The 14,813-nt window shown below is 42.9% G+C and overlaps 1 protein-coding gene across 2 annotated transcripts in view; it reads right to left on the bottom strand.

Annotated features, from left to right (window-relative positions):
- Positions 1-14,813, bottom strand: part of INTS7 (integrator complex subunit 7) — a 54,951-nt gene that overhangs the window by 24,548 nt on the left and 15,590 nt on the right. For both annotated transcript variants that reach the window (XM_084828853.1, XM_084828854.1), the window contains exons 8-12: positions 9,392-9,509; positions 6,682-6,816; positions 5,354-5,451; positions 3,518-3,757; positions 377-514 (exon numbers count right to left, since the gene is read on the bottom strand). In XM_084828853.1, the coding sequence (XP_084684979.1) occupies positions 377-514; positions 3,518-3,757; positions 5,354-5,451; positions 6,682-6,816; positions 9,392-9,509 (729 nt within the window). The remainder of the gene's footprint in view (positions 1-376; positions 515-3,517; positions 3,758-5,353; positions 5,452-6,681; positions 6,817-9,391; positions 9,510-14,813) is intronic.

Here is a 14,813-nt window from a genome sequence, read left to right as displayed (position 1 = left end):
TGCCAGATGGAGCAAGGCTGGTATGCACAGCAGTATTCAGAACCCATCATGCTCCTAATGGCATCGTCCAACTTTTGTGAAGAATAGCTTGATTTGGCAAGCAGCTGAGGGGTTTTAATTTTAATTTGGCACACTCTCACATATTCTACCTCTATTTTAAAGTCCCATTTTTCCTTGGGATACAGCAAGTGACTCTAGTCCAGCAAAAATGCAGCCACTCCACATCACAGCCTCCAATACAAGGTTCCCTTACCCCCCCCCAAAAAAACATATTTTTAAATTGCCTGTAGAAATAAGTACAAAGAATAAAATTTGACTGCAGTTGTTTAGCCTTGCTTACTGAAAAACCTGAGTCATAATCATTGATCCCACATACCATTCTGGAAGCTTGCCTGGCTATTCTGTAAGCTGTCCACCCATTGGAGACATTTTCAAGCTGGTGTTTGATAACAGTTTTCACTTCAGAGGATAAAGTCTTTTGACTGGCAACAAATATCACAGTAGCAAGAGAGACCTAATGAAGAAAGAATTAATAGGCCAAGGCTGAATGAAAAACAAAACGCTCAGAGGCTAACAAAACATGCTGAACTGGTTTAGCATTAGGAGCATGAGCCTTGGGTTCACATGCTCCCTCCTCCCCACCACTGCACAGAGCAATTAATATTTGTGCTCTTTGTTTACCAGCAAACCATAATTTGCCTCCCAACCAGAATCATGATCATAAAACATGATCTAAGTGTGGTATGCAATCCCAGATTGTGAGAAAACCATGGTTTACACCAGGGGTGGGCAACACATGGGCCCCATGCAGCCAGCGCCTCCCACAGAGGCAAACCCCCTACTTTTTTTACAAACAAGATGGCCACATTAGCGCTACAAAGCATTAAACTGGCCAAATTTAGCTTGTTCTGAAGCTAAATTTGACCCGCATAGAGCTCCATAGCTACTATGGAGCACTATACAAGTCAAATGCAGCTTCAAAACAAGCTAAATTTGGCTGGTTTAGCGGTCCATAGCAATAATGCAGACATTAAAAAGGGGCCTTTAAAGAAAAGCAGAAATCTTTTATTGGTTACTGTAAAAAGTATTTAATATATCCAATGTGAAATATTATTTTTCTCTACATTCTTCTTGAAAGATTTATGTTAAGAAATATGGTATATATTTTGTGGTATTTCCACCTCATAATTCATTCAAGTTTATTCTTGTATCAGACTTTATTTTGAGGATATTGGAAGAAGATTGATTTTTCTGCATATTGTATAATACAATACAATGAACAGATATTATTTGCTTATTTTAACTATTATTAATATTATTATTATTAATAATAATAATACCACCACCACCACCACAACAACTGCTAGGTTTGGATGCAACAATGAACTATGGTTTGCTGCTAAACCAGAAATGGAAGTATTTAATCACTGCATCTGAGGGATGGAAGTAGGGAAGAGGGAGCTGAAGGTTCATACCCATAAGACTAAACTATGGTTTAGGATTATGTCTGAATAATCTTCTATAACTTTGGTTTGATAGCTTAGCCACTCTGATCCCAAGGTCACTTCCAACTGAGCTTCAAGCCTAACATTGATCTTGAACACACTTTCCACTGTGTTTGCAAAGACCAGGCCCGCTGAGCCACCTACTGGAATGAACAGGGATTCAGAATAATAAGGCTGCAACTTTCCTAAGCAGAAAGTCACACTGAAACAGATGGGATTTACTCCTCCCGAGTCAACATGTTTTAGATTTGGGGTGCAGACGCCTTTGTTGCATGAATAAGAAGAGCATCTTCTGTTCTAAACAGTGCACTGGCTTCCTTTCATATACGCCTACAGCATTACAATTAAAATTCTCTCATTCTTAAATCAACCCATTTCCTTGCTCTTCTTTTTTCTCCTTCATTATCTGACCTTCATCTCTTCTTCATCTGTTTGTCCCCTTCCTATTCTCACATGTCTCCTTGTTAAAGCCACACAGTAGGTCTGTGGTCTCTCCTACTTCTCCTTTCTTGGTTATCTGCCTTTACCTTCAGAATTGTCTTCCTACTGGCATTTGTTCCGCTGCATCTTTTCCTGTGGGCAAGAAACTTCTCAAAACTGATCTCTCATGCTTTCCTGGATGGATTTTCTTGGATTACTGATCTCTTCTTCTGCTGAACTTTGAACTCCCTATCACTCCCACTCCTGTCTTTACACATCTTGTGTCTTTTTGGCTGTACACTTCAGAAAGGGTCTTTCTGCGGGGGTTTCTCTCTGACTGTATAATGGCAAGGCACTATATCAGGAGTGGGGAACCTCAGACCCAGGGCCAAATCTGGCCGTCTGGGATTCTCTAGAGGGCCACACCCCTTCCCCTGGCCCTACCCCTGTTCCCCCAACTACCGATCGTTTGGTGGTTTCCCAGCTTTTCCGCAGTTTCCCCCCTGATTCTAAAAGGTTGAAATGGCTCTCCTAAGACTTAGTTACTGGCAGTAAGAGCTTTAAGCTGAAATATGCTGGGTGTGTGTGTGTGTGTTGAATTTTGATCCCATTCCTGCTTCCTTTGGCCCCACCCATCACTGGAATGCAGCCCCTAAGCACTTCTCTGAAATGCAATTTGGCCCTCTAGCTGAATTTCCCCACCCCTGCACTATATAAATAATGTCAGCTCCTCCAATCATCACATTTATTTCACGGCTCTCCAAGGGGTCTAGAGACATTCATTAATTTTAAAAGCCAATAGTCTATCAAGCTCTCCATTCTGTCTACTGAATGAACACTTAGATCAGCCTTCCCCAATCTGGGGCCTTCCAGATGTGTTGGGCTACAATTCCCATCATCCCCAGCCAACAAAGCCATTACAAAGGCCACAAGCAAAGCATACAGGCAACAGCAATCCCTCATATCTGTTAAAAGAGTATCAGCTTTGAAAATATAGGTTGTGCTTTGGAGCCTCATGGGCAGAATGATAGAATAGTAGGGTTGGAAGGGGCCTATAAGACCATCGAGTCCAGTTCCCTGCTCAGTGTAGGAATCCAAGTCAAAGCATCCCTGACAACCACTGACAGATTTGTCCTTGACCTAATCTAAAGTAGCTATTCAGATATGATTTCAATCTTGTGGCAACATGATGGTTTGCCATACGGCATTTTTACCCTCTTGTGAATTCGTAGTCACATTCTTCTAGTATCACAGATAGACCAGGAATGACAAAACTCTTATATAAAATTACTATCTAAATACACTACACATTTATCTACAGTTGTTTTGATAGCCAGAAATCTGAAGAGAAGTAAGTAGTCTTGCAAAAATGGATGTCAAAGATATATCCCAGGATGAGAAAAGTTGGCAAAAAGACAGCAACCTTGTAAAGACATTGCGCTTTCCACTCCATTTATCAAAACAGAAAATTGACTGTTATGTGCACAGGCTACAACTCGTTTTGCTAGTAGTTTACTAAAGGTTTATTCAATCTGATCCCACACAGGTCCAGTTGTTATCGAGAACAATTATCCTGAATCAAAGTTTCTTACCAAAAGCTCTTGCTGTTTATCGGAAGCAGAACATCCAATCATTTTATAGAGATCCATCAGGTCTCCCAGCATTCCATCCCCTAAAACAGGTAACTGCATGGCGATGGCTGCCAAGCAATGACACATGAGAATCCTGGCAGCATCTTGAGCACTATGCAGCTGTGTCAACAAGGACTCAACAATGGATTGGCTCAGAAGGGGGCGACACTTGGCTAGCTTCACCATGCAAGTGAGGGCTATCTGCATTAAAACAAGCAACATTCTTTCAGCATTCATTGCATACCTACCATCTTCCAAAAGGCACTAATTTTTGATCACAGCATTCATGTTACTCAAAAACTCCAGCATAAAGCATAAAATACAAACATATTCGGCCACATCATCAAAGTTTCAAAACCGAAGAACATGCAGGGGGGATTCAGGAAAACAATTATTTCCACCATGGGCTAATTTTTATAGTTTAAGATACAGAAAAATCTGAAACAAACTACTACTTCCTCACGCACCAGGTCTCTGGGAAGATCTAGCCCAGTTTGGACCTAGCGCTAAATCACAGTTTAGTGCTGTTAATGAGCCTTACGGTCATGGGTTCCCCGCAACCTTCTCCTCCTCTGGCCAGCCATAAACGAAATGGGAAGCATTTGCTTCCTGGTTTAAAACTAATCAGAGTTTATGATTACATCCAAGAATGACAACCAATGGTTTGTTTAAATGATGATTTATTGAAACAAGCCAAAATAAAAGTTGTTTATGATCCTGTCTTGTTTGCACAAACCATAATTTAAACTTTAAACCTACTAGAGTTCCCAGTGTGAATGTAATGAAAAACCAATGCTTATAATCTCCTCGCAGCCACACCAGAAGAGGGGTGGGGTGGAGAGTACAAGCCTGCAATGCTAAACGATTACATCCAAACTGGACCACTGAATAAATCTTATAATGCAATCTTAAATAGATTTACTGAGAACCAATTTCCTTTTAAAAAGGTGTCTAATAAAGAAGTCTAAAGCTGCAACCCTATGCATACTTGGAAGTCAATCCCAGTAGACTCAGCAAAACATAGTTCTGAGTACACATGCACAGGTTAGCACTATAAGTCTCATCTCTGCTCCAGTCCTCCAACAGTTCCATTTTTCCATGGGCCAGACTCAGGTTATATACAGCCCAAACCTATAACATTACTTCTTATCATTGCACTGAACACCTAAGCCAGGCGAACAATATGTCCGCTTGTCAAGTATTTTTATCTCCGCTTGGTCCAATAAAGGCATTATCTCCATTTGCCTGTCAGTCCTCACTCCTTGGTTATATAGGGCGGTAAGTTCACAAGAGCACAGCGAGGCAAAAACTGGGTGAGACAAGGAGCAGCACAGGCAAAAGGCCAGGCAAAACACCATCAAAATGTTGGTAGGGTGAGGTGAAGCACAGGCAGCTCTCTGCCAGGGAAGAGGAGGAGATTCCTGTTGTTGTTCAGACTAGGAAACAGGCCTCATCTGGAAAAGTTTTTGAGAGCAAAGCTTGTCAAATGATCGGCTCTGGCATATTAAGAGTCCAGACTTGGGTTTCTTGCCATTCTCTCCTTTGACCAGCACTCAATGGCAGTAAACGGGTTAAATCCTCCTTGATGCCTCCCAAAGTCCCACCTGCTAAGTTCTTGAGTCCTGACTTTGCAATGCTCTGGTTTTGTAATGCTTGGGTATATACTTCCATGTTTAATGAGAAGTAGCAGAAGTATTCAAAAAAGAGCACAAAGCACCCCCACTAAAAACACCTAAAACCTGCAGTTCCTCTAACATAAATCAACAGACAAGAAGAGGTAAAATGAGTTAATACAACCTTTAAATTTGCTTGGGTACCGGGACTGCTGTCCTGGCTGCAAAGAACAAGGAGGGATTCAAGGCCACAGACTGCATCTTGCTCCAACGGCAAACGATCTAGGACAAAGATCTACACATTATTCCTTAGTGTTTTAATACGAATCCCTCTGGTTACCATGCTACCCTTCATAGTGAAAGAGGGCAAAAATTTCTCTTCAATATGTTTGCATGAATTTGGAAATCTGGAATATAGAACATGCAGCGACACAGTACTGCCAAGACAGCTTCAAAATCAAATTGAAATCCCACCAGAGTTAAACGACCTATTGACAGAGATTTCAACTGAAATGCAGTCAGCTCCAGTTGGCATGTGTTTCTTATTTTTAGAAGGCAGGCCATTGTATTAGTTAAGTGGTGAGGGTCAGATTTGGCCCCAAACTGAAAAGCAATGCCATCTTTAGAGTTCTTTTTCATCAAATTGGCACATGAGAGAAGAGCAGGATGCCTGAGCAGCCTACACAGGCAGTGGGGTGCCCCTCAATCTCAGCTTCTCTGATTAATCAGCGAACAAATTTTAATCTACAATTACAGAGTTAATTAACTTGCTGATTAAACTCATTGAAACTTGGAGACATAGTAATTATTCTGTAAGGGGATGACCCCTGAATTACAGGGGCTAGGGGGAGGAGTGCTTTGGGTAGGGGATATGGTCTCTGTGGAGGCAAGCTCCAAAAAGCCAAAGAAACGTAGTGTGGCAGAAGAGAAGGTCCTGGCTGGACCACAAAGGCATAGCTTAGCACTTCCATTGGCCTTGAGCAGGTAAGCAAAAGTCTCTTGGTTGCAATGACAACAGGGATGCTCTCCCCAATACCATTGGGGCAGGGGGCCTTATGGGTTTTCTGGGAGGGGTTAGGAACACCCACAGTCTGTGAAGCCAAATTTAGTGCTGAGACAGCAATGGCCAAGGATAATTCTCCACTGCTCAGCTGGCTGCTGAGAACCTGAGTCCTGGGAAGGAGGAGAAGACAAATTCAAGGGAGTTCTAGCCATCTGCCTGTCCTTGTCCGAGGTTGACACTGAGGTCATAGAATTGTAGAATAGTAGGGTTGGAAGGGGCCTAAAAGGCCATTCAGTCCAACCACCACATATTCAACAACTTAATCTACATGAATTTAAAAATGGCACTTCCAGTTCCTTAAACCATGAGTTGTTTTGGATAACCCTCAAAGGACGGGCACTGGCTCAAAACTATTGTGGGTTTTGATACAGACTTATACATAGAAGTTTCTAGGTACAGGTAGTGGATTAACCAATGTGATTTCTATTGGGATGGCTTTTTAGAATTACCTTCTTCCTGGCAGGAAGCAGCTATATTTGTCAGAACGCGCACTCCATGAGCTGCAGTGCCCTGGTTATTATGGTAACAGCACTCCTGCGCCAGTTTGATTAGATCAGATGATCTTGGTGTAGTAGGCGTTGTTCCTAAATAAGAAAGAGAGGAACACTTCAAAACAGCACGGCTGTAAATTTCATGCAGTATTTTCTTTTCCACTTTACATTTGTGGACCCGTGCCTGCCTGGTACTGTACTGTATTGTCCAAGCCATTCAATCAATCTTTTGGCCACTTTGGCCACTCCAGACCCATCCTATCCCAAATCTATCCAAGCTCCAACCACTGGAATATATCCTAAATTTAATCAGTATTTTATAAGGAAATAAAATAGTCTGCTGGATGGCCTTGGACAACTCACTATTTCCTCAGTCTGCTTTCTCCCATGGGCTTATCGCAAGGTTAAAATGCTAATCTGAAGTCGGTGGAGGAAGACCTCCAAGGGGAGGTCTTAGGGGAGGGGCCAAAGCTCAGTAGCAGAGCAGCTGCTTCGCAGGCACAAGATCCCAGGAATCAGTCCTCCGCTTCTTCAAGTAGCACTAGGAAAAATCCTGCCTGAAACCCTGGAGAGCTGCTGCCAGTCAGTGTTGACAATACTGGGCTTGATGGACTGATGGTCTGGCTCAGTATAATGCAGCTTCCTATGTTCCTAGGAGGAGCATATAAAGATATCATTCAAACCAAAAAGGACCACCAAAGGCAACCAATGGGACTGGACAGGAACTGGATCAGGACACAAAACAGAAGGCATCAACCTACTGATTAAACTAGATGTGGGAATTACATGTGGCCCACGCTCTAACATCCTAAGACATTTGTGGCTGTAGTACTGGTTTAAGTCAGTCCTGCATGTGGATGTCTTCCTTAGCCAGTAAGTACAAGCAACAAGCAACTTAGCTAACATGGAAAGTTGTGAGTGAGTGACCCAGTTCAGACTCCCATTGGGGCAGGGTGGTTAGCCTAACTATTCTCTAACCACCCTCCCTCCTGCAGTCCTCCAGCTGCTCCCTCACGCATCGCAGCAGCCTCAGTGGCTCACACAGCCATTACAGGAACGGGGCTGCTGATGGCCGTTGGCGGCCATTTTCTTCCTTCTTTCCGCTCCCCTTACAGAAAGTGCCAAAAAATTAATAAAAACAGTGGAAAATTGTGCAAAAATCTCCATATTGGTAAAATGCACATTCGCACATATGTGTAAAATCTCAGTATATGTCTAAAATGAACCTTATCCCCATATATCTCTAAAACATGCACTTGCGCATGTACAAATGCACACGTTAGTGATATATGGCAATTTTGCACATTTTGTTTTTATGTATTTTTTTGGTTATTTCTGTAATGGGAGCAGAAAGAAGGAAAAAAATGGCTGCCAACAGCCATCAGCAGCCCCGCTCCTGTAACGGCTGTTTTCGGCTGCTCCTGTCGCTGAGCTATATGGAAGCACTCAGTTAACCACAGGGCCTGTTCAGATGTCATGCTAAGTTAGATTGGACTAATCTAATCATGCTAAGCCATGGTTCGCACCGCTAACCATCTCACAGCAGGTGGTTAGTGAGCGTAGTTTGTGCATGGTTAATAAACCAATATGGTTGGGTCTGACCCCCATTCAGACGTCACGCTAAACCAGCATACTTAGCTCAAAAACACTAACCATCATGGCTTAGTGCAATGTCTGAACAGGTTCACAATGTGTATATACACTAGGGATGTCAGAGAAATCTGCCCAGGGGGTGGAGTTCGCTGAGCTTTCATCAGCTCAGCCCCCTGGACTTCAGCTCGCTGTCCCGTGAGCTGGCCTGACTCGACCTGCATTGAGTCGGGCCAGTTCACAGTTTTTCAGTTGTTGTTTATTGTTAATGTAAGCAGCAATTTGCACAAATTGAGGCCACAAATTGTGTAATTCATGCAAATTATGGTCGCAATTTCTGTAAATTATGGCCAGAGTTTCCACGAATTATAACCACAATTTGCACGAAGTATGCAATTTACAGCTGCAATTTGCTCAAATTGCTATTTACATTTTTTAAAAATGAAAATGTTCCCGGATTTTGGGAAGAAACCTGCAGCTTGGTTCGCAAATGCAAGCTGATTGGGGGCACTGCGGAAATCCAGCAAGCCCAAAAAAGGCCAGATTTCCCAGTGATATACATCCCTAATATACATACACCAGCACTCCCCAACCCAGTGTCCTCCACTTGTGTTGAACTACAGGGCAGGCTGAGGCATGCAGGGAACTGTGGCCCAACACCTCAGGAGGGCACCAGGTTGGGGAAGGCTGGTGTAAACATATGTACACTCATGTGCATAGGAGTGGTCTGGGAATACTAAAATGGGAGGCAGCTGTAATGCTGGTTGGAATTGATCTGCACCAATAATGTATTTCATTACCTGTGTAGCCATTTCTAAATGCAGTTGGCCCCTGGGGAAATTTCTAGTGAATGTCACTCAGCTAGATACTCAGTTCATAATTTCAGTTATTATCATGGTCCTATAGCGTGATTAAAATCAGCTCTGCGGTATGTGAAATGTTTCAGCGTCTTCCAAGAAAATACACTGTTCATGATTAACAGTGCTCAAAAGGCTAAAAAGCACCACTTATACTAATCCTTGCAAGAAAAAAAAAAATGAAATCATGCCAGAATTGGACTAATCTAATCTATTCATACCTGGAGCAATGCTGAAGTACTGTCTGATGGCTATTGTCCCCGACAGTGTGGAAAGTACAGATAACATGCCTCGTCTCAAGCTGTCATAAGGAGTCTGAAGAGCACATTCACATAGTGCCTAAAAGCCAGGAAAAATCATAATTTTAGTACAAGGAAACAATTTTCCATACGAAAAATAACAAATATTCAAACATGTGTTGATCACAGATGATTTACACATACATGTACATCACATGACAATTCAGAGTTCAGCCTGGGAAGAATCTCAATTGAAAAACATTGTTATTAGTAATATTAAATAATACTTAGCAGTTATATAGCACCTATGCATTGAAAGTGCTTTACACACATCTCAGTGCTCCTTCCAATAACCTGGTAAAGGAGGTCAATGTGATTCCCATAATGTAAGTAGGGGAGCCATGGCTGAGAGCCTAATGCCAACAGGCAAAACTGGGGCTTCCTGGCTCACAGCTCACACTCTTAGCTGCTACACCAGGAGTAGGCAACTTGGAGCCTTCCAGATGTTTTGGCTTACAAACTCCATCAGTCCTAGCCAGGGTAGCCAGTGACAAGGCATGGGAATTGTAGGTCAAAACATCTGGAGGGCCACAAACTGCCCACACCTGCCAGCTTCCTGCTTGAGGAGATAGGAGAGCTTTGCCTGTGCTGTCTCTCATCCAGAACGGCTTTTTCACCCATGCAAGCCATCACTTAAAGGTGCAATCATCGTTGATGAACATGTGTCAACTATCAGACATAAGAATCCTTGTTCTGACCCCATGGCAAGGGTCCCATCCATTTATATTAACAAAGCAAGTGTCATTCAAGTGCAAACTTACGGCTAACGGTTAGGAAAAATTAAACACCATGAAAAATTCTTATACCTTACTGACAAGCATGATAGCTTTAATACTGTGCTGCAGCAGGAGGCAGAATAAAACCTCTTGTAAGCACTGCATTAAGATAGCATCACCATTTAAGGTTCAGGTATGACTAAATACATTCAGAGCCCCTAGCCCTATCTATGCAAAAGATTTCTTACTTAAACAACACATATTTTGGTGTAAAGAATGTATCGTAGACATTGGTAGAAAAGAAAAAAATAATGCTCCATGTCATACAACGGTCTAGGTTTTTCTGTCTCTGGTATATTCAAGTGGCCTACACATCCTTTAGGACACAGATCTCTCAAAAATAAGCATAAGGAATCTATTTGACCTTAACAATTACGGCTTGACTAGCTAGCAGCAGTGATGAAAGACAGCAAAAACTGCAATCTTCTACAGCCATTGAAATTAGTAAGGGGTTACACTTTATTTATTAACAACATTTATGAATTGCTTATATTAAAGACATTTCTAAGCAATGTACAAAAACAAGACTTCATATAGAGGACAAGATTACCTTCCTAGGAATGCCTGTTGGAAAATGTATGCTTTCCTTAAGCATGGAAAACCCAGAAGGGTTGGCACCTGCCTGATCTGTAGCAGTAGGGAGCTCTAGAGAGTGGAGGCTATGACACTAAAGGTCCCATTCCTAGCCATGATGGACCGAACCTCTGAAATCTTGGGTACCACATCCTGATGAGCACAGCAACAGAGCATGCTGGCAGAGGATCAGGTGCTCTCTTAATTATCTAGTCCCAAGTTGTTTAGGGCTTTGTCAACAAGTACCAAAACATTAAATCTGGCCTGGCAGCATATAGGCAGCCAGTGCAACTCCCACTTGACGTATGTGGTAATATGCTGGCAATAAGCTGCTCCCATTACCAACCTGGCTGCAGCATTCTGCACCAACTGCCGCTTCCAGACCAATCTTAAGGGCAGCCACATGTAAAGCACATTGCAGTAATCTAATTTTAAGGTTACCAATGTATGGACTATAATGGTCAAACTATCCCTCTCCAGGAATGGCTGTAACTCTCTCACCTGCCAGATCAGGTAATACTCACTCCTAGCCACTGAAGACATCTTTGCCTTCAGGGGCAGTGCTGGATCAATGAGCACCCCCAGCCTATGCACCTGATCCTTCAGGGGAGTATAACCCTATAGAGCAGACAACTGAGCCAGTTCTCAGACATGGGAGCCACTTGCCCACAGAGCCTGTATGTTGCCAAGATTCAGTTTGACCCTCATCCAACCCACCACTGCATCCAGGGATGGGCCCAAGGCTTGCACAGCTTCCGATTCAGATGTTACAGAGAAACAGAGCTGGGTATCATCAGCATACTGATGGCACCTCGCTCCAAATCCCTTGATGGCCACCCCCAACAACTTCATATACATAGTAAATAACACTGGGGACAAAATAGTGCCCCACATCCTAAATGCCAGGGGGTAGATGAGAGCTCCCCCAAAACTACGAACTAGGACTGGCCCTGCAGACAGGACAGGAACCACCGAAGAACAGTGCCTCTGATACCCATCTCATAAAGTTAGTCCAGGAGGATACCATGGTCAACAGTATCAAGAGCCCTGAAAGAACCAGTAAGAGCAACAGGGTAGCAAGCCCCGCTCCCCCAGTAACAGTCATGTATCAGGACAACCAAGGTCGATTCAGTCCCCAAATCAGGCCTGAATCCAGACTGGAATGGTCAAGGTAATTGGTATCCCACAGGAAATGTCTGCTATTGCCCTCCCACAACTCTCTCAATAACCTTTCCCAAGAAGGGCATATTTGTGTCTGGGCAATAGCTGCCTAGTACCATGTATCCAGAGTAAACCTCTTGAGGAGTGGTCACAACGCTGCCTCTTTCAAGACAGCAGGTACCACCCCCTCTTGCAAGGATGTATTCACCATACCCAGGACCCACCCAGTAGAAACTCCTCGGCTAGTTTAGTCAGTCAAGAAGGGCAAGGATCGAGAGAGCAGCACTGGACACTTCATTTGGAACAGCAGTAAGTGCAGCATCAAGTTTTATGGCATCAGATCTGATCAATCTATTCTGGCTGCAGTTCTGGATTTTCAAAGAATGCTTTGGCAAAGGCTGGATGTGGCAAAAAGGAAAAAGAGGGCAGCAGGAGGTTAGTGGAACTGAAGTCACAAAGAAATCCATCTGTTAATTATTGTTTTTAATGTTTTAGTGAATGCAGTGAAGTTTCCAATGGTGGTCAAAAGAAAACTGAGTGAGAAGGCAGGAATATTGCCCTCTTGAGCGTGCACATAGCCCAGCCTTCCCCAACCTGGCGCTATCCAGATGCTTTGGACTACAACTCCCATCCTCCCCAGCTGGGTCAGGATAATGGGGGTTGTAGGCCAAAATACCTGAAAGGCACCAGGTTGGAGAAACTCCTTAAAACTCTAGCCAAGCTATAAATGTTTCCTGAACTGAGCTCTGCACAGGCCCAGAACCCATTTGCGGGACTGCACAGAGGCTACGAAAAAGAACAACACAACCCAAAAGAAGCCATAAACAAATCCACCCTAATTTCTGCATTTCAGCAGATTTTACCTGCACATTTTTTAATCCACTTCCAATGGGGGGAAAAACTCTGGTTTAAAAACATTAAAAACAACAACAAACAAACACTCAGATTTTCAGAATCCCCAATCCTTGCCAAAATCCAGACTCTTGCTATCTTCATGTGCAAACAATGAACAGAGCACAGACTATAATATCCTTACTTTTAAATATTGCATTTTAAAGTACAATTAATAATATGCAATTAACTACAACAACCTGACTATAGGGCAAGGGAGGAAGATCAGCATTTAAAAAAATGATGCAACTGTATAAGACTACACCAACCAAGGGAACTTTTGTTTCACAGATCATTAATGAATTTGCTTTCCACTGAGTGCTGCACAGTGTTCTCCAAAGTAATTACATTTGTTCCATCACGACTCGCCAGATGGAAAAAGCAATATTCCACAAGTAGTTTGGAACTTTCACACAATGATAAATGGGGTCCTGTTCATGCAAAACCAGGAATTATTAATAAGAAAACTAAAAGTGAAATTTGATTGTGCCCTCTATAGTGTTTTTTTTAAATTACTCAACTAGCTATTTTTTCTTTTGCAACAGGTAACAGAACAATGATATTAATCTCACCAGTCAGACTAAATCTCAAGGGAAAGATAAAGACTTGCACTCATCTGTCACATTTTCCCACCACTTCCTCATGGTTTATATCAGGAAACCACATTATTGGCATTTTGCCAGACTGGTATAAATCCTTAATAAAACTTGAGCACAGTGACCAAATGGCACAGTTACAGGGGAATTTAACTTCTGAGTCACTGAAAAAAATACCCACAATAAGGACATTAAGGGCACAATCCCATGCATGTTTAGACAGAAAAAGTCCTACAACTCCCAGCATTCCTCAGGACGTTTTTCTGTCTAAACATGTGTAGGATTGCACCCTAAAAAATGGAATTTAGATTCTATAAAACTGAGCCTGGTTTGATCTTTCTTTATTTTTTATTATCACTATCATTTATTGTGAGAAGTCAACTTTCAGCTTTGTTCCAGGTGTGCTTAGAAATCAGCTGCTACTAAAAACAGTTACAAGAATTATAACCTATAGTTCTATAATCTGTACAAGAACTATAAACAGTTTCCCAGTCCATTAGGGAGGCAGGGGTAAAATTCAATGTCAGACTCCAATTACGTCACTCTGTGAGGGAACAGTTCTATGACCACTAGACGCTGCCCTGGCTCTGACCTTGGTTCCCAGAAACCACACTCCCCCCCCCCCCCAATAGCTGGCATGTTTATCTCCACGCCAGCTGTGTCTCTGTGGTTGGAAACAGAGTGTGGAGATGGGGAAAAGGGGGCAGTCCCAGGGGCTGGGAGGGGAGGAGACCGCAGATGCTGCTTTACACAGCTTCCTATCATGTCTCCAGGCCCCTTCCCTTTCCAAAGCTGGGCCAAGACAGGCAAAACTGTCTAGGCAAAAATGCAGGGCAGCTGGAGCAGAGGAAAGGATCCCCTCCATGCTCCAGCTACCCTGCATAGGATAGTCAGCAGCCTCCAATTTTGGAGGCAGGTCACTATCCAGATAGGAATGTGCCCTTAATCAACATAGAACAGCTTAATAGAGTGGGGTGCAAAGGGTGCTATCAAAAAGCAACCAGGACCTTTGGTAAAGGAAAAGGTATGTAAAATAATGACATCTTCTCAGATCCCTCTGTGGATAAATGATGGGAAATACTACTTCTAGCAATTAATTTTGAAAGAGAGAGATACAAGGAATAAAGCCTGTTAGGAAGTCCTGCCCTCCAGTTTTCAGATCTATGGGGGCTGACTATACTGACTCAGTTTTAAGGGAACAAGGTTCTGAATTTCAGCTAATATACAGTCCTGGGCAGCATATTCAAATAAAGCACACCATAACCCACCAGGTATGATCCAGACCCTGGCCATAATGAGTGGAATGCAGGGTTTGGAGATGCTGTATGGCAGGGGTGGGGAATCTCA

Source organism: Heloderma suspectum, chromosome 1, assembly GCF_057233095.1.
Source record: "Heloderma suspectum isolate Gila_16-S chromosome 1, 16-S_ref, whole genome shotgun sequence".
Classification (NCBI taxonomy): Eukaryota; Metazoa; Chordata; class Lepidosauria; order Squamata; family Helodermatidae; genus Heloderma; species Heloderma suspectum.
Note: the sequence above shows the minus strand (reverse complement) of the source record. Positions and strands in the feature narration are given on the sequence as shown.